Source organism: Protopterus annectens, chromosome 7.part0, assembly GCF_019279795.1.
Source record: "Protopterus annectens isolate FY-2018-M chromosome 7.part0, PAN1.0, whole genome shotgun sequence".
Classification (NCBI taxonomy): domain Eukaryota; kingdom Metazoa; phylum Chordata; order Ceratodontiformes; family Protopteridae; genus Protopterus; species Protopterus annectens.
The window spans coordinates 1955367736-1955382583 of record NC_056739.1 but is presented as its reverse complement, the minus strand read 5'-3'; the positions used below and the strand labels follow the sequence as shown (position 1 = coordinate 1955382583).

The following is a 14848-nucleotide window of genomic DNA, read 5'->3' as shown; positions in this document are numbered from 1 at the left end:
ACATGCGCTCCAGTTCCTATAACCTAATACATTAAAAATATATCTCTGAAAAATTCACAAAAAATAAAATAACAGCAAACTTGAAATTTGTACTAGGAATTGAACATAACACATTTTGCTTATAAGGCTGATGTATTAACCACTACACCATTTTTGATCTGTGGGGTTCCTGCCTCCATACTTTACAAACAGGTGTTTTGTTTTGGCCCTCTTCTGGGACTGTAATGCTGGTAAAACTAACCCTGTAACTGTTCTGAGTCTGCCACATAGGCTTCCTCAAGATGCTAACTTGGAAGACTGCTGTTCTGGTAGTCTTAATATCAGCCAGACACATCTTGGAATTGCAAGATTTTATCTGTAGAAAGCCTTTTCTGCTTTTCCATAAGGATAGGGTCAGTCTGCTTACTTAACTATACATCTGAAGTTTTTAATCTTCTTCCTATTCATCATAGATGGGTTCGGTTCCAAGCCCTCGGAACCGAGTCGGACTAATACCAAGCTCGAGTACACCAAAAACCCTTGAGCTAAGCTGCTACCCACAATGCCCTTCTCCCAGTTACCTCAGATCTCGTTTGCCGCACAGCCATATAGTAGTGTTTGACCGAGCTCTCCAGCTATGTGTTGTATTTTTCAAAATGTACTGTATTTTGTAAGTTTTTTCTCCTAAAACTCTTTTATATCTTAACTTTAACCAGCTCTACCCACAGGTATCCTCCTCTTACCATTGTTGGTAAATGCCCTTCTTTACCCTTGTGGTATTCTTAATACCATTGTTGGTATTTTTCTCTTCTCCTTCTTTTCTCTATCTTTTTTGGATTGTTGAATTGATATACTGGATATGTCTGAAAAGAGAGAGACTTCGGGGTTTAAGCATTGCACTGCCTGCAATGGTAAACTCCCCAGTAGCGACCTGCATGATGATTGTGTATATTGTCTGGGGGTTTCCCACTTGTCTGTGAAGCCTCCCTGTCAGATTTGTGTCATTTTCAGTCAGCGGACACTGAATGAAAGAAAAAATAAACTTATTTTGAAAGGTCTGCTTTCTTCACCCTTTTCTGAGGCTCTTATTGCTTCAGAGGTCTCAGCCCCTCCATCAAAGGACAAAAAAGTCGTTATTCTAACCCCTCTTCACGGGCTGGTGATAAGGGCAAATCTCATAAGCATAAGGTCCACAAGTCTTCCACAGAGAACAAGATTGCCTCCTCAGCTTCGACCACCTCTGTTCCGAGTTCAGCTCCAGTGGTCTCTGCAGATATTTCGATGACTTCCACATTGGCGCTGCCCTCGGCACTGACTGCTATGGTTCCAAGTGTGATTTCGGCTCCAGCCTTATTGCTTGCTATTAACCCGGCACTGACGTCACCTATCTCTATTCCGAGATTGGTACCGACCACTTCTTCGTAGCCGGTAATGACTTCCACTCCAGCTATTCCCTCGTCTCCGAACCCTTTCTCTGCACCGATAGTCCCTCGAAGCTGGAATCCTCTGTGCCGACTTTTCCTACACCATGGACCTAGTACTCCCCATCTTTGGATCTGTTTTCAGGACAAGCCTTTAGCCCTTTTTTGGACCGACCTGACTCCCCCTCAGGAGTTTCGGTAAGGTCCACCAGGAGTCTATCTGAATTGGATGTGGTGTGCCTGTTCGATCAGCTGTTGACAGCCAGAGGGATTACAAATTTTCCTAAAACCCATCCCACTATGGGTTTTGGAGCCATTGTCCCCACGACTCCCACCTATTCTCCTCCCTTGGACCCTTCGGTTCCGAGGCTCATAGCTCCCACATTTTGGGAGTAATCCTTTCTTCGACGCTGACAGTGACCTTCTCTGAGGCTCCAAGGCCCCTTTGGGTTTTGGTTCCTTTGGAACCACCCCTTCCTGAATCTCATGCTTGGGGGGTGGAATCCCTGGCTCCAGGTACGGTTCCAGTTTTTTCATCGGTTCCGTCTTCGGATCTGGGGGCAATACACACCTCGGTTTTGCTTGAAGTTTTGTCCCCGGGAGCGGGCTGCGCAGAGCAGGGTGTGACCCCAGTTCCAGGCTCCCATTCCTCTTCGGGCGGGCCTTCCTTCCATGTGATGGAGAGTGTGCTTGCTTCGGGAAGCACTCCTCCTACATTGGACCTTCCCCCTGCTCCTTCTGAGCTGCAGCTATCACAAACCACCTCCCCAGGACACTGAGAGCGCAAGCCTCAGGAAACTCCTGTACAGGGTAACCTCCCTTCTGAGTCTTCTTCAGACGCTCCCACTGAAGATCTACCTCGGAAACAGACATGTAAGAGGAAACACATGGACTCCCCGGAGGAGTCCCTCACAGAGGATATGGATTACGATGATGGGGAAGGGTCCCCATGGTCACCCCCTGATGATGTCTCCTTTTGGAGACATCCTGGAAATTTTGAGGCAGAGGGGTGACTGGAAGCCCTCCAATCTTTCCTCAGAGGAATCCGTATTCCTGCAGGCCTCCGCTCTTGGCCCTCTACTTCTTGGGTGACCCCCACCTGCCGATGCATTAGTCCAGCTCATCGTGCAGAGGGCATGGAAGAACCCTGATACCCTTGAGGCCATACCCTGAAGACCAGACAAGATACTTTCCCCTCCAGAGGAACAGCCCCATTGGTCTAGTGGCTTACCAGTAGACACTATGATGGTGGTGGCCGCCACAAAAAAGGACCTTGCGGAGGAAGGTCCTACTGTCCATCCACCCAACACAGAGTCCTGTGCGGTGGACAGATTAAGGAAGCGAGTTTTTGCTTCACTGACCTTTGTTGTCAGGTCTCTGAACTATACAAGGCTCCAAAGGGATCTCATCTCTTAACTCTCTGAAACTTTTGTGGGTCAAGTTTCTGACAGGGCACACGATAAAGTTGCTTCTCAGCTTGCTAACCTAGGGTTGATCTCCGACTCGTCCATGAGGTTGCTGTCCCATGCAACCAAAGGGGCACCTAGAGCTGCAGGTGCAGGTGTAGTTATGAGACGCCATGCCTGGATGTGCATTTGTGACCTCATGGACTCCTTCAAGTCTTCCTTCTTGAACGCTCCTATCGAACCGTCCACTTTGTTCGGTTTTAAAGGGAAGGACTCATTAGCCAGGTGCGAGCAGGATGGAAAAACCTTATCTGCCATTGGCCTATGTTTTTCCAAGCCTCTGTGGTCTTTCCCCAGGAACCAGAGGAGTGGAAAGAGATGGCACAAAAAATCTCAAAGCCCTTTCCGTAGTGCACGTGCTAAGGATTCCCCCAGAGGCAGAGGGGGTTCCAATAATGGAAGAAGCCCCTTTAGGGGCAGAGGGGGTCCCCAAAACCAGGACTCCAGGGATTCTTTCTCCAGACGACCTTATCGGCACTCCTGAAGCGCTGCCCAATTGCATTCCTTTGGAAGAAGTTGGGGCTTGGTTTTCTCTGCACCAAGCTGCCTGGCACTCGATTACAGAAGATCAGTGGGTGCAGAGAATAATTTCCAAAGGTTATTACATCCCTCTAATATCTTACCCAAGACCTCCAAAATACCTTCCTGATGTTCTATCCAGTCAAAGGGAAGAAGAAGCTTCAGAAATAAGAAAGCTGTATCAAAAACGAGTCATCCAGCAAGTACCCCCAGACCAGTGTGGATCTGGTTTTTACTCGAGATTCTTTTTCGTGCCAAAAAAAAAAGATTCACTATCTGGCCTAATAATCAGATGCTAGATCCTTTTTCAGCTCCAACAGCTGCTGTACTTCAGTATCTTTCTGAGTTGTTTGACAATGGGGCATCAGCTTCTATTATTCGAGTCCATTTAACAGCTGTTTCCAATTTCCATAACGCTTCAGATGGCGTTCCTCTTATCTCTACCCGCCTTTGCAAGACCTTTCTCAAGGGAGTTTTCCATAGCAGACTTTTTATCAGGTAACCTGTAGAGACATGGAATCTCTCTCGGGTTCTACAGTCTCCCTCTCTACCCCCCTTTGAGCCTGCTGCGACATGTGATCTTAAATTCCTGTCATGGAAATTTTGTTTTTGGTAGCGGTCACATCAGCCAGACAAATATTTGAATTTACAAGCCTTGTGCATCAAGAGCCCGTATCTAATCTTCCATAAGGACAGAGTATCCCTTCGTACTAACCCATCCTTTCTCCCCAAAGTGGTGTCCGACTTCTCTATTAACCAGTCCATTGAGCTCCCTGTGTTTTTCCCAAATTATTCCAACATGGGAGAATACTGTCTTTATTCATTGGACGTACATAGACAATTACGTTACTACTTGAACAGGAATAAGTCCTTCCGCAAGTCGGAACAACTTTTCATTTCCTTTTCTGGTCCAAGAATGGGATGTGCTGTCTCAAAAGTTACTTTATCAAAGTGGCTCAGAGACTGTATTACCTTTTCATACTTCCTAGCGAATTAATCTAAACCTGTTTAAATCAAAGCTCATTCAACTAGGGCCATCAAAACAAAATATAAGGATAAGTGTTTGACAAGTAAAAAGTAGTGCTGATTTTTTTTTCCATGGTTTGTTACAGTAACATAGTCATACTTTTTCACATTTGAGATTGAATGGCATTTTGTGTATATATAGGTAAATAGTGAGTGCTATTTTATGGTTGTTTTTGTCCTGTTATAGGCACCATCATGATCCAAAACGACGAAGATCAGATGAGTTCCGCTCTCAAGGTTATCACCAGGGAGGCAGTCACCAACAGGACTTCAGAAGGATGCCTGACCACAGAGCTGGTATGGGCTACCATGGGCAGGGACCTTCGGACCACTACCGGCCTTTCCACACAGACAAGTCTTGTGAATACAAAACACTTCCTGTTGGGGCAGATCCCCGGTCACCCACACTACAGAAGTCACCCCATGATTCCTTGTCACCACTTGATCACAGGTCATTGGAACAGAAAGGTACCCCAGACTATAACTGGAATATCCGAAAAACATGAAAAACATGTTGCTTGAGGGTGTCTCTTGATTTTTTTTTTCTTAATATATATTAATGGTTTCGACTTAATTCTGGCTCAGGCGGGCAACCACTGCTTGGTTTATGGCTGCTAAATCCTTGTTTGTGAAAAGACTTGGAGGAACTTTCCCATTGCAGCTGGTTGTCACTGTATGTATAAATATATATAAATAAATAAATAAAATATATATATTTTTGCCAGGCAAGACTGGACAGATTAAAGGAACCCATGATGCACATTTGAAAATTCTCATGTTGTTCCTTAAAAAAATAAGGAATAAGATAAAAAACACGAACTTCTACACCTTCCGATATATTTTTTGTATGTACATCATCGGCAACAATTCACTTTGACAGAATTGTAAAACTGAGCCTAATCCCAAAGTCTGTAAACTTCTTTCAAAGTTGCAACAGCACTGTCATGTGAAATTGATGCTCATAGTAAACAGAGTCGTAGGCCGAATGTCTGAAATGAAGTAGATCATTTAAAACAGCCTGAAGTTAAATTGGAGTGGCAATGTCTGTTCTGAACAGTTTTGAGGCACTGTTTTAGTGTGTCAGGGAGTTCAGTTTCTTTTCTGTTTTAGTAGTTTAAGCGCACGTTTATTTCTGCTAGTATTAATATACATCTTTTGTGGCACAAGTTTAAGGAATATCAGCTTTATATTTGTCTGGACTCTAAGGTAGTTGTCCTATATAAATTGTTGCTGAGAGGAAAGTAACAATGATTAAGCTATTTGAAATGTTTTAATTTATACAACAATTGTGAAACATTTCATCTGTAAACTTTGCACTTTGAGAATAACATAGTGTGGTAACATCTGGGCTGCCTGGTTGTCTGGCATACCTGATGCCTGTTCATATATAAGAATTTGTGCCATTTTTGGGAGATTTGTACACAATCATAGCACTAATATTACAAAATATACAAGTTTTCAGCAGGTGAGGTCTAAGCAAGACAATCTCTTGGATAAATTATTAAAGGGGATGTACTGGACAGTCAGTTTGGGATTAATGTTTGGAATATTCTAGGTTTCCATGAGAAAGTCTAAAATCTAATCTATCTTTCTGTTCTCATTACTAGTGGTTGATGTTTCTAAGCCATGACAGAAGTTTCCTGTCAGTTTGTTGTCTTCTTCAGGTAGCAAGAGATGAGTGAAGTAATTGTAGATGAGAACACATTAATGATCGCTGAATATTTGACAGCCATTTTCTTTTTGTTTCTAAAATTGTTTTTCACGAGTACATACTACTAGTTTTAAGTAGTTTAATACCCAGAAAATTTCTATATTAGTTTAATCACGAGAATTTCAGAAGGTCCCCCACATATTTTGCAGTCTTCAGGTCAGAAGCCTTTTAGAAACTTTTCTCTGTTAACCTAAGTGTTGGTCAGCAGGTGGTTTTCTTTACATGAATGCAGGAGAAGGCCAATCTAAACACAGGCTTTCTAATTTTTTTCCCCATGAATCCTGCATAAATTTAAGTAAAATTTGTTTCTGTAAAAAATTAATGAATAAGTAAATGCTATTTTTGTGGGAAATTGATAAAATAATTTGCTGCTGTTTCTAGTTGAATGTAGCCCAGGCAGGTGCCTGTGTGGGGAAAAGTTGAAATCAAGTCAGAGAATTTTTTTTTATTTTTTCTTTAAGACAAGTTATGAATTTCAGCAGTTATCAGGGAGGCAGGATTTTACTTGTTTTTTCCTAAGTAAATTCATTGAAATGAAGACCCTTAAGTTAATGAGGAGCAATGCAGACACTGAAAATTGCACCTTTAAGTGTAGTATTAATATATATAATGAGTTATACGTTTTTCCCTCCACATTTATATATCCCCACTTTCACATGCTTTAGTGTTTTTAAATTTGATATTAAGATACCCTGATGCAATTGTAAACAGTTGCAAGATTTACTTTGTAGTGGTGTTAAAGCTTTTTTTCACGTATCACTGTAGCTGCCTTTGGAAATGTGTAAATTGCTTTAAGTGACTGAAAGGGATAAAGATAGACTGAGCCAGTTTGATAGAGATTAAGTGATCTCTGCAGGGATTTGCAACTATTGTAGAGAACAAAAGACCTAAAAGGAAAGAGAGAATTTGGATTTATATGCCACCTTTCTTACAGACTGCATTCGCAAGAGCCTTTTGTAACAGAGGGTGGAAGGTGTCGCTCTCTGTGAGAAAGGCAATTCAGCAAGCAAGACAAATCAGTGTGACTAAGCATCAAAGTTTGAGCATTCACATGCCCATTCAGGCCATGCCTCACTGTTGCTGTTTACCTGCTCAATAGTCCTTGGAACTGTGCTGCTGTGGTGTAATAGTGCTCATTTTTAGTACAAGTTATAACATTGAAATGTGAAACTACAGTCTTCTGCACACTCTTGTCAGAAAATGGTGTGAATGCAAGAGTACTCAGTCATGAGATGTAAGTTTAACAACACAGCATTTATATCCTTTTAGCTGACATTGCAGTAAGTGATTAAAGCCTCTTCAAATGACAGCTTCATAAATGAAGTAGTAAACTTTAAATTATTTTGAGTTGTATAAAATGTTATCTGTGGCAGTTGCACGGAAATTTACTGACAAATAGCTTAAGTTGTAAAACAGTATTCATTGTGTTATTTATTCATGGCAGTGCATTAGATAAACTGTTCAGTACTTTATTGGTGGGGGAATCCTTAAATGGACCTTTTCATTTTCAAACCTGGTGCTGTAGTTGGACACAGTAGTAGAAAACAGCTACAATGAACTGTGTCACCACACTAGGTATCCTATGCGTCTCTGGTTGCAGCTGAAATTGACAGCTTCTATATTGCATTAGATTGTAAGTAAATATGTGGTTAATATCTGATTACTGTGACCCCAGGGAGTGTTGCCTTATGGTTCAAGACCCACCCTCTTAACTAACTTGGAAAAGTTTCTCAACTTTCTGGGTGTAATGTCTTTTTCATTTTATATTTTAAGGTGCTGAACTGCTACCCATTTTACCTACTGTCACACATTCCTGCTGATGCACTATGCCACTTGATTTTTCTGTTGATTTCAGCTAAGTGTGGCTTACATAGCACTTTGTATTAACGTAAACATTAAGTGTTATGTGAAAAAACATACCTACTTCTCAAGCAGTGGTTGATGCACTTTGTCCTAGAAACAAGTATGCTTTACAAAAAAGCTGGGAAACATCTTTGAAGAAAGTGATATATTTGCTTGCTCATGCTGCTAGCCATGAACATTCTTAGCAGCAGTTCTCGTAATTAAAAGTTTCCTCATTTTTTTTTTTATAATGGTGTGATAAAGAAAAGTGGTTATTAGTTGTGCATGTGTAGAACATATGTGTAAAGTTTGCTCAGAATTTGGAGATCTGATTTCTTGTTGGGAGATTGATAACTTGTTACTTTAGGTAGAGCTCTTGAACACCTGGCTGAAAATTTGCCTAAGTAAATGTGGGAGGTTTTGTAAGTAGTATTTGTCAGTACTTTATAACATGCCAGAAATGATAACCAAGTCAGCTTTGCAGAATTTGTTGACAGCAGTGAAACTTCAGAGACTAGGATTTATGCATAATACTAGTAGTAGTAGTATTTTTCTCCCATTTATCATTGAATTTTGGCTAATCCTAAACAAAGCTGTGTTAACTGTCTTAACCTTTTTATTGATATTGGTATGTTTCCTGTACCTCAAATTGTATATTAACCAACTGTCACATCATTGTGGAAGCTAGAGGCACTTAAGCAGATTTTGTTTCAAGCAATAGTTCTTATCAGCCATCTTAAGTGGCTATTGATACATGTTGAGTATTTATTCTCTGAAGTAATATGTAATGTTTGTACGTTGACCATAATAGGGAATAGGGAACTACCGAAGTAACATTAATGAAGTCCTGCTCTTCCTGGGTACTTAACTGTTGAGAGGTGTATCCTATACAGAAGTGCCTGTTGACCCATGTAGACAGCTGCTTAAGCATAGTTTTTGAGTAAACTGTAGTGGCTTGTACTGTTCCACATTTAATCTGTGACCTTCTGCATCAGTGACTTAACACATTATAATACCATAAGCATTGCACTTCATATGTTGTGTATGATAAATAGCAAAAACTCTTACAAGTCTTTTAAAGCAGCAAGCCTTGCCTTGTGTCACATAATGTATATGCAGCACTTTTTTATGCTGTTAATTTCATGTTGCACTCAGCTGTTGTTTTGTAAGAAAGGCAGAACTGGACCGTCTGAAATCCTTTGATCCCTTGTGATATGAGGTGTTAGTTGAATAAGGAAACGTGTTTAAAGTAATTTGTCCACTAATCAAACCATTAAAATCTTTGTGCATACTTGAATGAAGGAGAACTATTTTTGAAAAGACCTTTTTTTCTCATTATGTTTTTTCATATTGGCCTTCTTTGTACAGATGGTATTGCAGTGTTCAAGTTTTAAGGCGTATGACTGATATATCTGAGTTCAGGCTGTTTGCACTTCTAGAGGGCATCATTACGTCCGAGTGAAAATGTTACCTTCATTTGTACAAAATGTTTTCTATCTTGTATATTTATGTGCCATATGATGTAACAAATGATGTAACTAACCAGTCCCAGTGTTAAAAAGTAACTACAGTGCTGTATCAGGTTTTTGGAACAGACAATACAGGCTAAGCAAGTACTGGTAACTGACCGAAGAATTTTGCCATTAACTTAAAAATTTGATGTCATAGAGATTGCTGCACTTTCTTTCCAAGCTTATTGTTTGTGCCTGCAATTTATTGTTTTTCTTGTTAGTCATTGTAGCGTTTTTTTTGGCATTTGCTTTTTTTGGGTTATAAAATGGTATGCAGTTCCCCTGTCCTCAAAATGAAATGGATGTTCACCGTACTTTTCACAACTGACCAGGTGAATAAATGTTTAGTGTTTCCTTTTTTTTTTAAGCTTTCACTGGTAGCCAGTTGTGAAAAAAGGTTGCCAGGGGGAGTGGGTCATCACTTTTAACTGTATCTTGTTCATTTCTTGATTAGTTTATCTGATTTGTTAACAGTGTCAATGGTCCAATGTTTGAAAATGTACTCGTAGAGGTGTTCGTTTTATTTGGCTACCGTGCTCATAATGAAGAATTATTGCTGGTCTGTTCGGTTTGGAAGCTGTATTAACAGTCTAGCTTTTAAGACTTCAAGATGCATTCATACCTACCTCTGTGAATAGCTAAGCACATTAACGCGCTGTTTCACAGCAGGTTACAGAACACAACAGTATAAGGATGAAAACTGTTTTTGGTTTGAAACACATTCCTTATCTTGAACTTAAAAGTAAAATTGTCTCTTTTTTTATGTACATCGTCTTAAGGTCATGCATCTTTGATGTGTTGTAGCAGCAAGCTATACATTCATGCTCATGGAAGTTGGATACTGAACAGAGGTGGCACGATGGAAACTGAAAATAACTGCCCTTTTTGTTAGCTAAAAATGTAATTTTCTGTAAAACTATGTGGACTTTTAAACTGTTAATTAAAATCAAAAATATTAATTTATATTTGTGAAAAATGCCACTGTCCTAGTGCTTTCAGATGTAAATATATTGTTTATATAGTATGTATTAAATTTTCCTACATTGTATACAGAGTTGTTTTTAGTAATTATTGTGAATGTTGCTGGTCTTTGTGTGAATATATCAGTAACTGTTTCTCAGCAGTCTTCACACCATTTTTCTAGAGAATTGAACTTTTATTTTTTAAGCATTGACTAATATTTATATGCCTGTTGAGTATGCTGACGGTCAGTGTTCTGCATGCAACACAACGCATCTCTGTAGAACACAGATTTACAGTTTCAATTTTTTTGAGCAATGTAAAAAGTACAGATTATTACTAGTGTTGTGTCTGACAGATGGTGTTTGCATTATCAGTAACTTGCCGTTGTTAAGCATGTAAATTCAAATATCACTGTCCCCTGTTCCGTCGAGTCTTGCTCCCATGTTTATTTTAACATTGCTCACTTAAAAAAAAAGTTAAACCAGAAATGAATTATTCGCAACATACTTTTGAGATTAGGAATTAATTATTGACCATATTTTATTTTCACTATATTACAAATAGACATGCATATTAGTTTGTTCTGTGTCAGTATCCTCTTCAAACTTCACATCCATTACTGGATCCCATACAGCCCCCCTTTTTTTTAATATATACTATGTTCTGTTTGTGATCCCTAATAGTTTTTAGTTCATTATTTTTCATCTTTGTAAAATCTTTTCATATATTGATGGGTTTGCCTTGGTTTTCCATTTTCTGGTTATAGCTTTCTTAGCCACTATCAACACTGAAGATAGCAACACTTTTCACATTTTTTAATACATGTGTCTTAAGTGCACCTAATCAACAAGATGTCTATACTGAGGTTAAATTCTCTTCCATGTAGAAGACATGTTATTTTTTATTCAATCAACTCTGTACATTCCCAAGACACATTTTCCCAGTCAAAAGCATAGCTAGGGTGAGGTGAAGGGGCAGCATCCCCGGGTTCAAGGTGATGTTCTTCATGTTTCACTGTTAGTCATTACATTTGGGTTATCTGCTTGCAGGTAGCCCTCAGTCGGCCTGATTAACAAAGTCTTGGGTCCTGCGACAGTTGCTGTCTCTTCTTCCATGATGTCAGGTTGTCAGGGGTATAAAACATGCAGCCGACGCCATTACATCAGTCTTTCTTGCCGTGCAGTGCCCGAAGCAGAAGCAGTTCGCAAGTGCCAGTTGGCCGACTCCTGAAATTTTCATTTTTGAGTTTCAGAACCAAAGTCTTCAACTAAAGCTAAGTACCCCGTTGGGGAAACTTTTTCTTGCTCCTTACCAATGTCAGTAAAAGTTAATAATTGCATTAATTGTGGAAAGCAAATACCTCATAAAGATTTTCATTCGTACTGTATTCCTTGCCTAGGCCCTGACCACGATGCACCTTGCTGTCGGTTTTCTGCTTTATTTAATCAGCGCACTATCTGTCGTCGGTATATTTTTGCCTCTAAATATTTTGATTCTCGGTTTAATTATCCAGAAATGTCGGTGAGCCATCCTACTACCGGGATTCTGAAAAAACGTAAAGATAAAGACAGAGACAGGCTGCCGAGGTCCAAAACTGCCAAAGATGCTTCTCCTTAGCCAGTCGCCAGTACTCAGTGAGGTGCATTCGCAGCCCCTGATACCCGCTACTTCTGATTCACAGGCCTCTACTGAGACCCATTCGGAGTCCTGTATGCCGCGAGATCCTTCAACTATGGAACCCACGCATGTCTCTACCTTGTATGGGTCTGGAGCCGCTGTGCAGGCACTGGCTTCTGAGGGTGTATTCAGGCCTACGGACTTGCATATTAAACCAATGCCTCCTTCTTTACTTAGGCCTAAATCTCGATCCATGCCTAAAAAGCCGACGCCCAGGCCACATGCTCAGGCTTCTATGCCTAAAAAAACAAATGATAAGAATGGCTGAAGATCTAATAACTCTAATCAGGGGTAGCCAACCCCCCCCCCTTCTAAGAGGCCTAGGACTGAAGTTGATTCTGAATCTTCTGATCAGGATTCTGTTTTTTCAGATTCTTCTGATGATCTGGATTTGCCCTTATCTACTTATAAAGATTCTGATGCAGAGGACTCAATTCCCTCTGCTTCCCCTCCTGAGGATTTTTCTTTTGGGGAAACCTTGCATACTCTAAGGGAGCATTTCCACTGGGAAAGCCAGGATTTTTCTGATTCAAAAAAGAGGCTTAGGGATTTCCTTCTCCTGCCTTTAGCTATTCCTCCTGTACTAGACATTGTTGATGTTGCTTTTTCAGGATCTAGTTTGGCCCCTGATTCCCTGCCTCTTGCTCCCAGAAAATCTGACAGATACTACAGGGTCCCTGAGTCCCACAAGTTCCTTTTTGAAAATCCTATTGCAGATCCAGAACTATTTCACAGGGGCCCAAGGACATTAAGCCTTCTACTGCTAAAAATCCTACCCCTTCTGGTAGAGACTCCAGGGCACTGGACAGATGGGACAAGAAGGTTTGCACTTCTGCAGCCTTGGCCATTAGGGCTTTAAACTGTCAGTTTCATATGTTAAAGTATCAGCAACATGTTATTGGACTGATTAAACAGAAAATGATGTTGATTCTTGGCTGTGTGGAAAATAAAGAATTACAGGATTTAATGCATTCTGCTGAACAAGTTGGAAAACATACTTTGCAATGTGGTTTTGATTCATTAGAGGCCTCTTGCCAAGGGCTGCTGTTACTGGGTCTGTGCTCAGAAGGCATGCTTGGCTTAAGGAGCAATCTTTGCCTGATCATGTTAACGCTAAATTGTTGGATGCTCCTTTAAATCAGGACCGCCTGTTTGGCAACAAGGCTGAGGAAGTTCTTAAAAAGATGGAAGATAAAGCTAAATTTATGCAAACTGTTAAAGATTTTTACAAGTTCAGCCTCCCAGATTTAGTAGGCACTGGCTGTCTAAGAATTGGTCCTTTCCAGCCCCTTCCAGGTCTTCTCAAGCCAAACCCAGACAAAGCAAAAACCCCAGGTTTCAGTCCCAGGGGACACACAGAACTAAGCAGTGGGGGGCCTCCACTTCCAAATCTGGGAATAATAAGACACTGTCTCAATGACTTCCTTTTAAAATTTCCAAGCACTTATCAACTCACTGCCCCTTTGCGAGGAAAGATTGCTGTTCATGCAAAGAATTGGGAACTCATTACCCAGGACAAATGGGTTTTATATATAGTATCCCATGGATACAGATTTCACTTCCACACGTTACCAACACCAAGCAGGTGGCCGGACCTACTCCCAAATTAGTGGGCAGAGGCCCAAAAACAAGTACTTTTTCTCTTAAGCACAGGGGCTATTCAACTGGTACCAGAAGAGGAAAAGGGACAAGATTTCTACTCTAGACTTTTCGTGGTACCCAGAAAAGACAATTCATGGCATCCAATCCTGGACCTGTCTATTCTAAACACCTTTTTGGAGATTCCAAAATTCAAGATGCAGACTCTTCACCAATTACTTCCTATGCTAGGCAAAGATGCCTGGCTGGTAACACTAGAATTAAAAGAAGCATACTTGCACATCCAAATCAGGGAATCTTGCCGAAGATACCTATGCTTCAAAGCAGGCTACACACACTGTCAGTTCTCTGCACTGCCCTTTGGCTTATCTACTCCGCCCAGGGTATTCACAAAGTGCCTAGCTCCAGTTATTGCATTTTGAAGGCAAAGAAATATTCAAATATACCCATACCTGGACGATTGTCTAATTCAGGCAGAAAGCCAGGACATACTTTTGAATCATCTGGCCTTTGTACAGTCTGGGGTACACCATAAACGAAAATAAATCACGCCTGGTACCCTGTCAACAAATTATATTCCTGGGAGCAAGCTTGAATACAACTTCCCAAATGGCTTACCTCATGCCAGAGAAACAAATTCATTTGACAACCTACTTCAAACTAGTGGCCACAAAAACCCTGCTATTTACAAGACAAATACTGCAAGCCGTGGGGTTCATGGCCTCCTGCAGTCTTCTAATTCCATATGCAAGACTGCATATGAGGAAACTACAGTGGTATCTAAAAAGCCTATGGTGTCAACATTCTCAAGACCTAGAAACAATGATTCCTATCATACCTTGCCTACGCCTAGAGTTCCTTTGGTGGGCAGAGGCCTGCCACCAAAACAAGGGACTAGCTTTCACACCACCCACTGCTGCCCAAACACTAACAACAGACGCATCAGACTATGCATGGGGGGGGGTAACCTGACAGGGAAGTGCATTCAGGGCAAATGGAACCCAAGTCAAATGCACCTGCATATCAATCAAAAAGAAATGTTAGCTGTACAGAATGCTCTGACAGCCTTCAAGGACCACATTCTTCCAGGACAACTAATATTAAAGACGGACAACACCACTCTTATGTGGTACA

At 40.8% G+C, this 14848-nt stretch overlaps 1 protein-coding gene across 1 annotated transcript in view; it reads left to right on the top strand.

Moving 5' to 3' along the window:
• Positions 1-10523, top strand: part of LOC122806205 (chromodomain-helicase-DNA-binding protein 2-like) — a gene marked incomplete at its 5' end in the record, with an annotated part of 80677 nt that extends 70154 nt beyond the window's left edge. The window contains one exon of the mRNA XM_044076433.1: positions 4599-10523. Coding sequence (XP_043932368.1) covers positions 4599-4917 — 319 coding nt within the window. The remainder of the gene's footprint in view (positions 1-4598) is intronic.
• Between the last annotated feature and the right edge of the window lie 4325 nt (positions 10524-14848).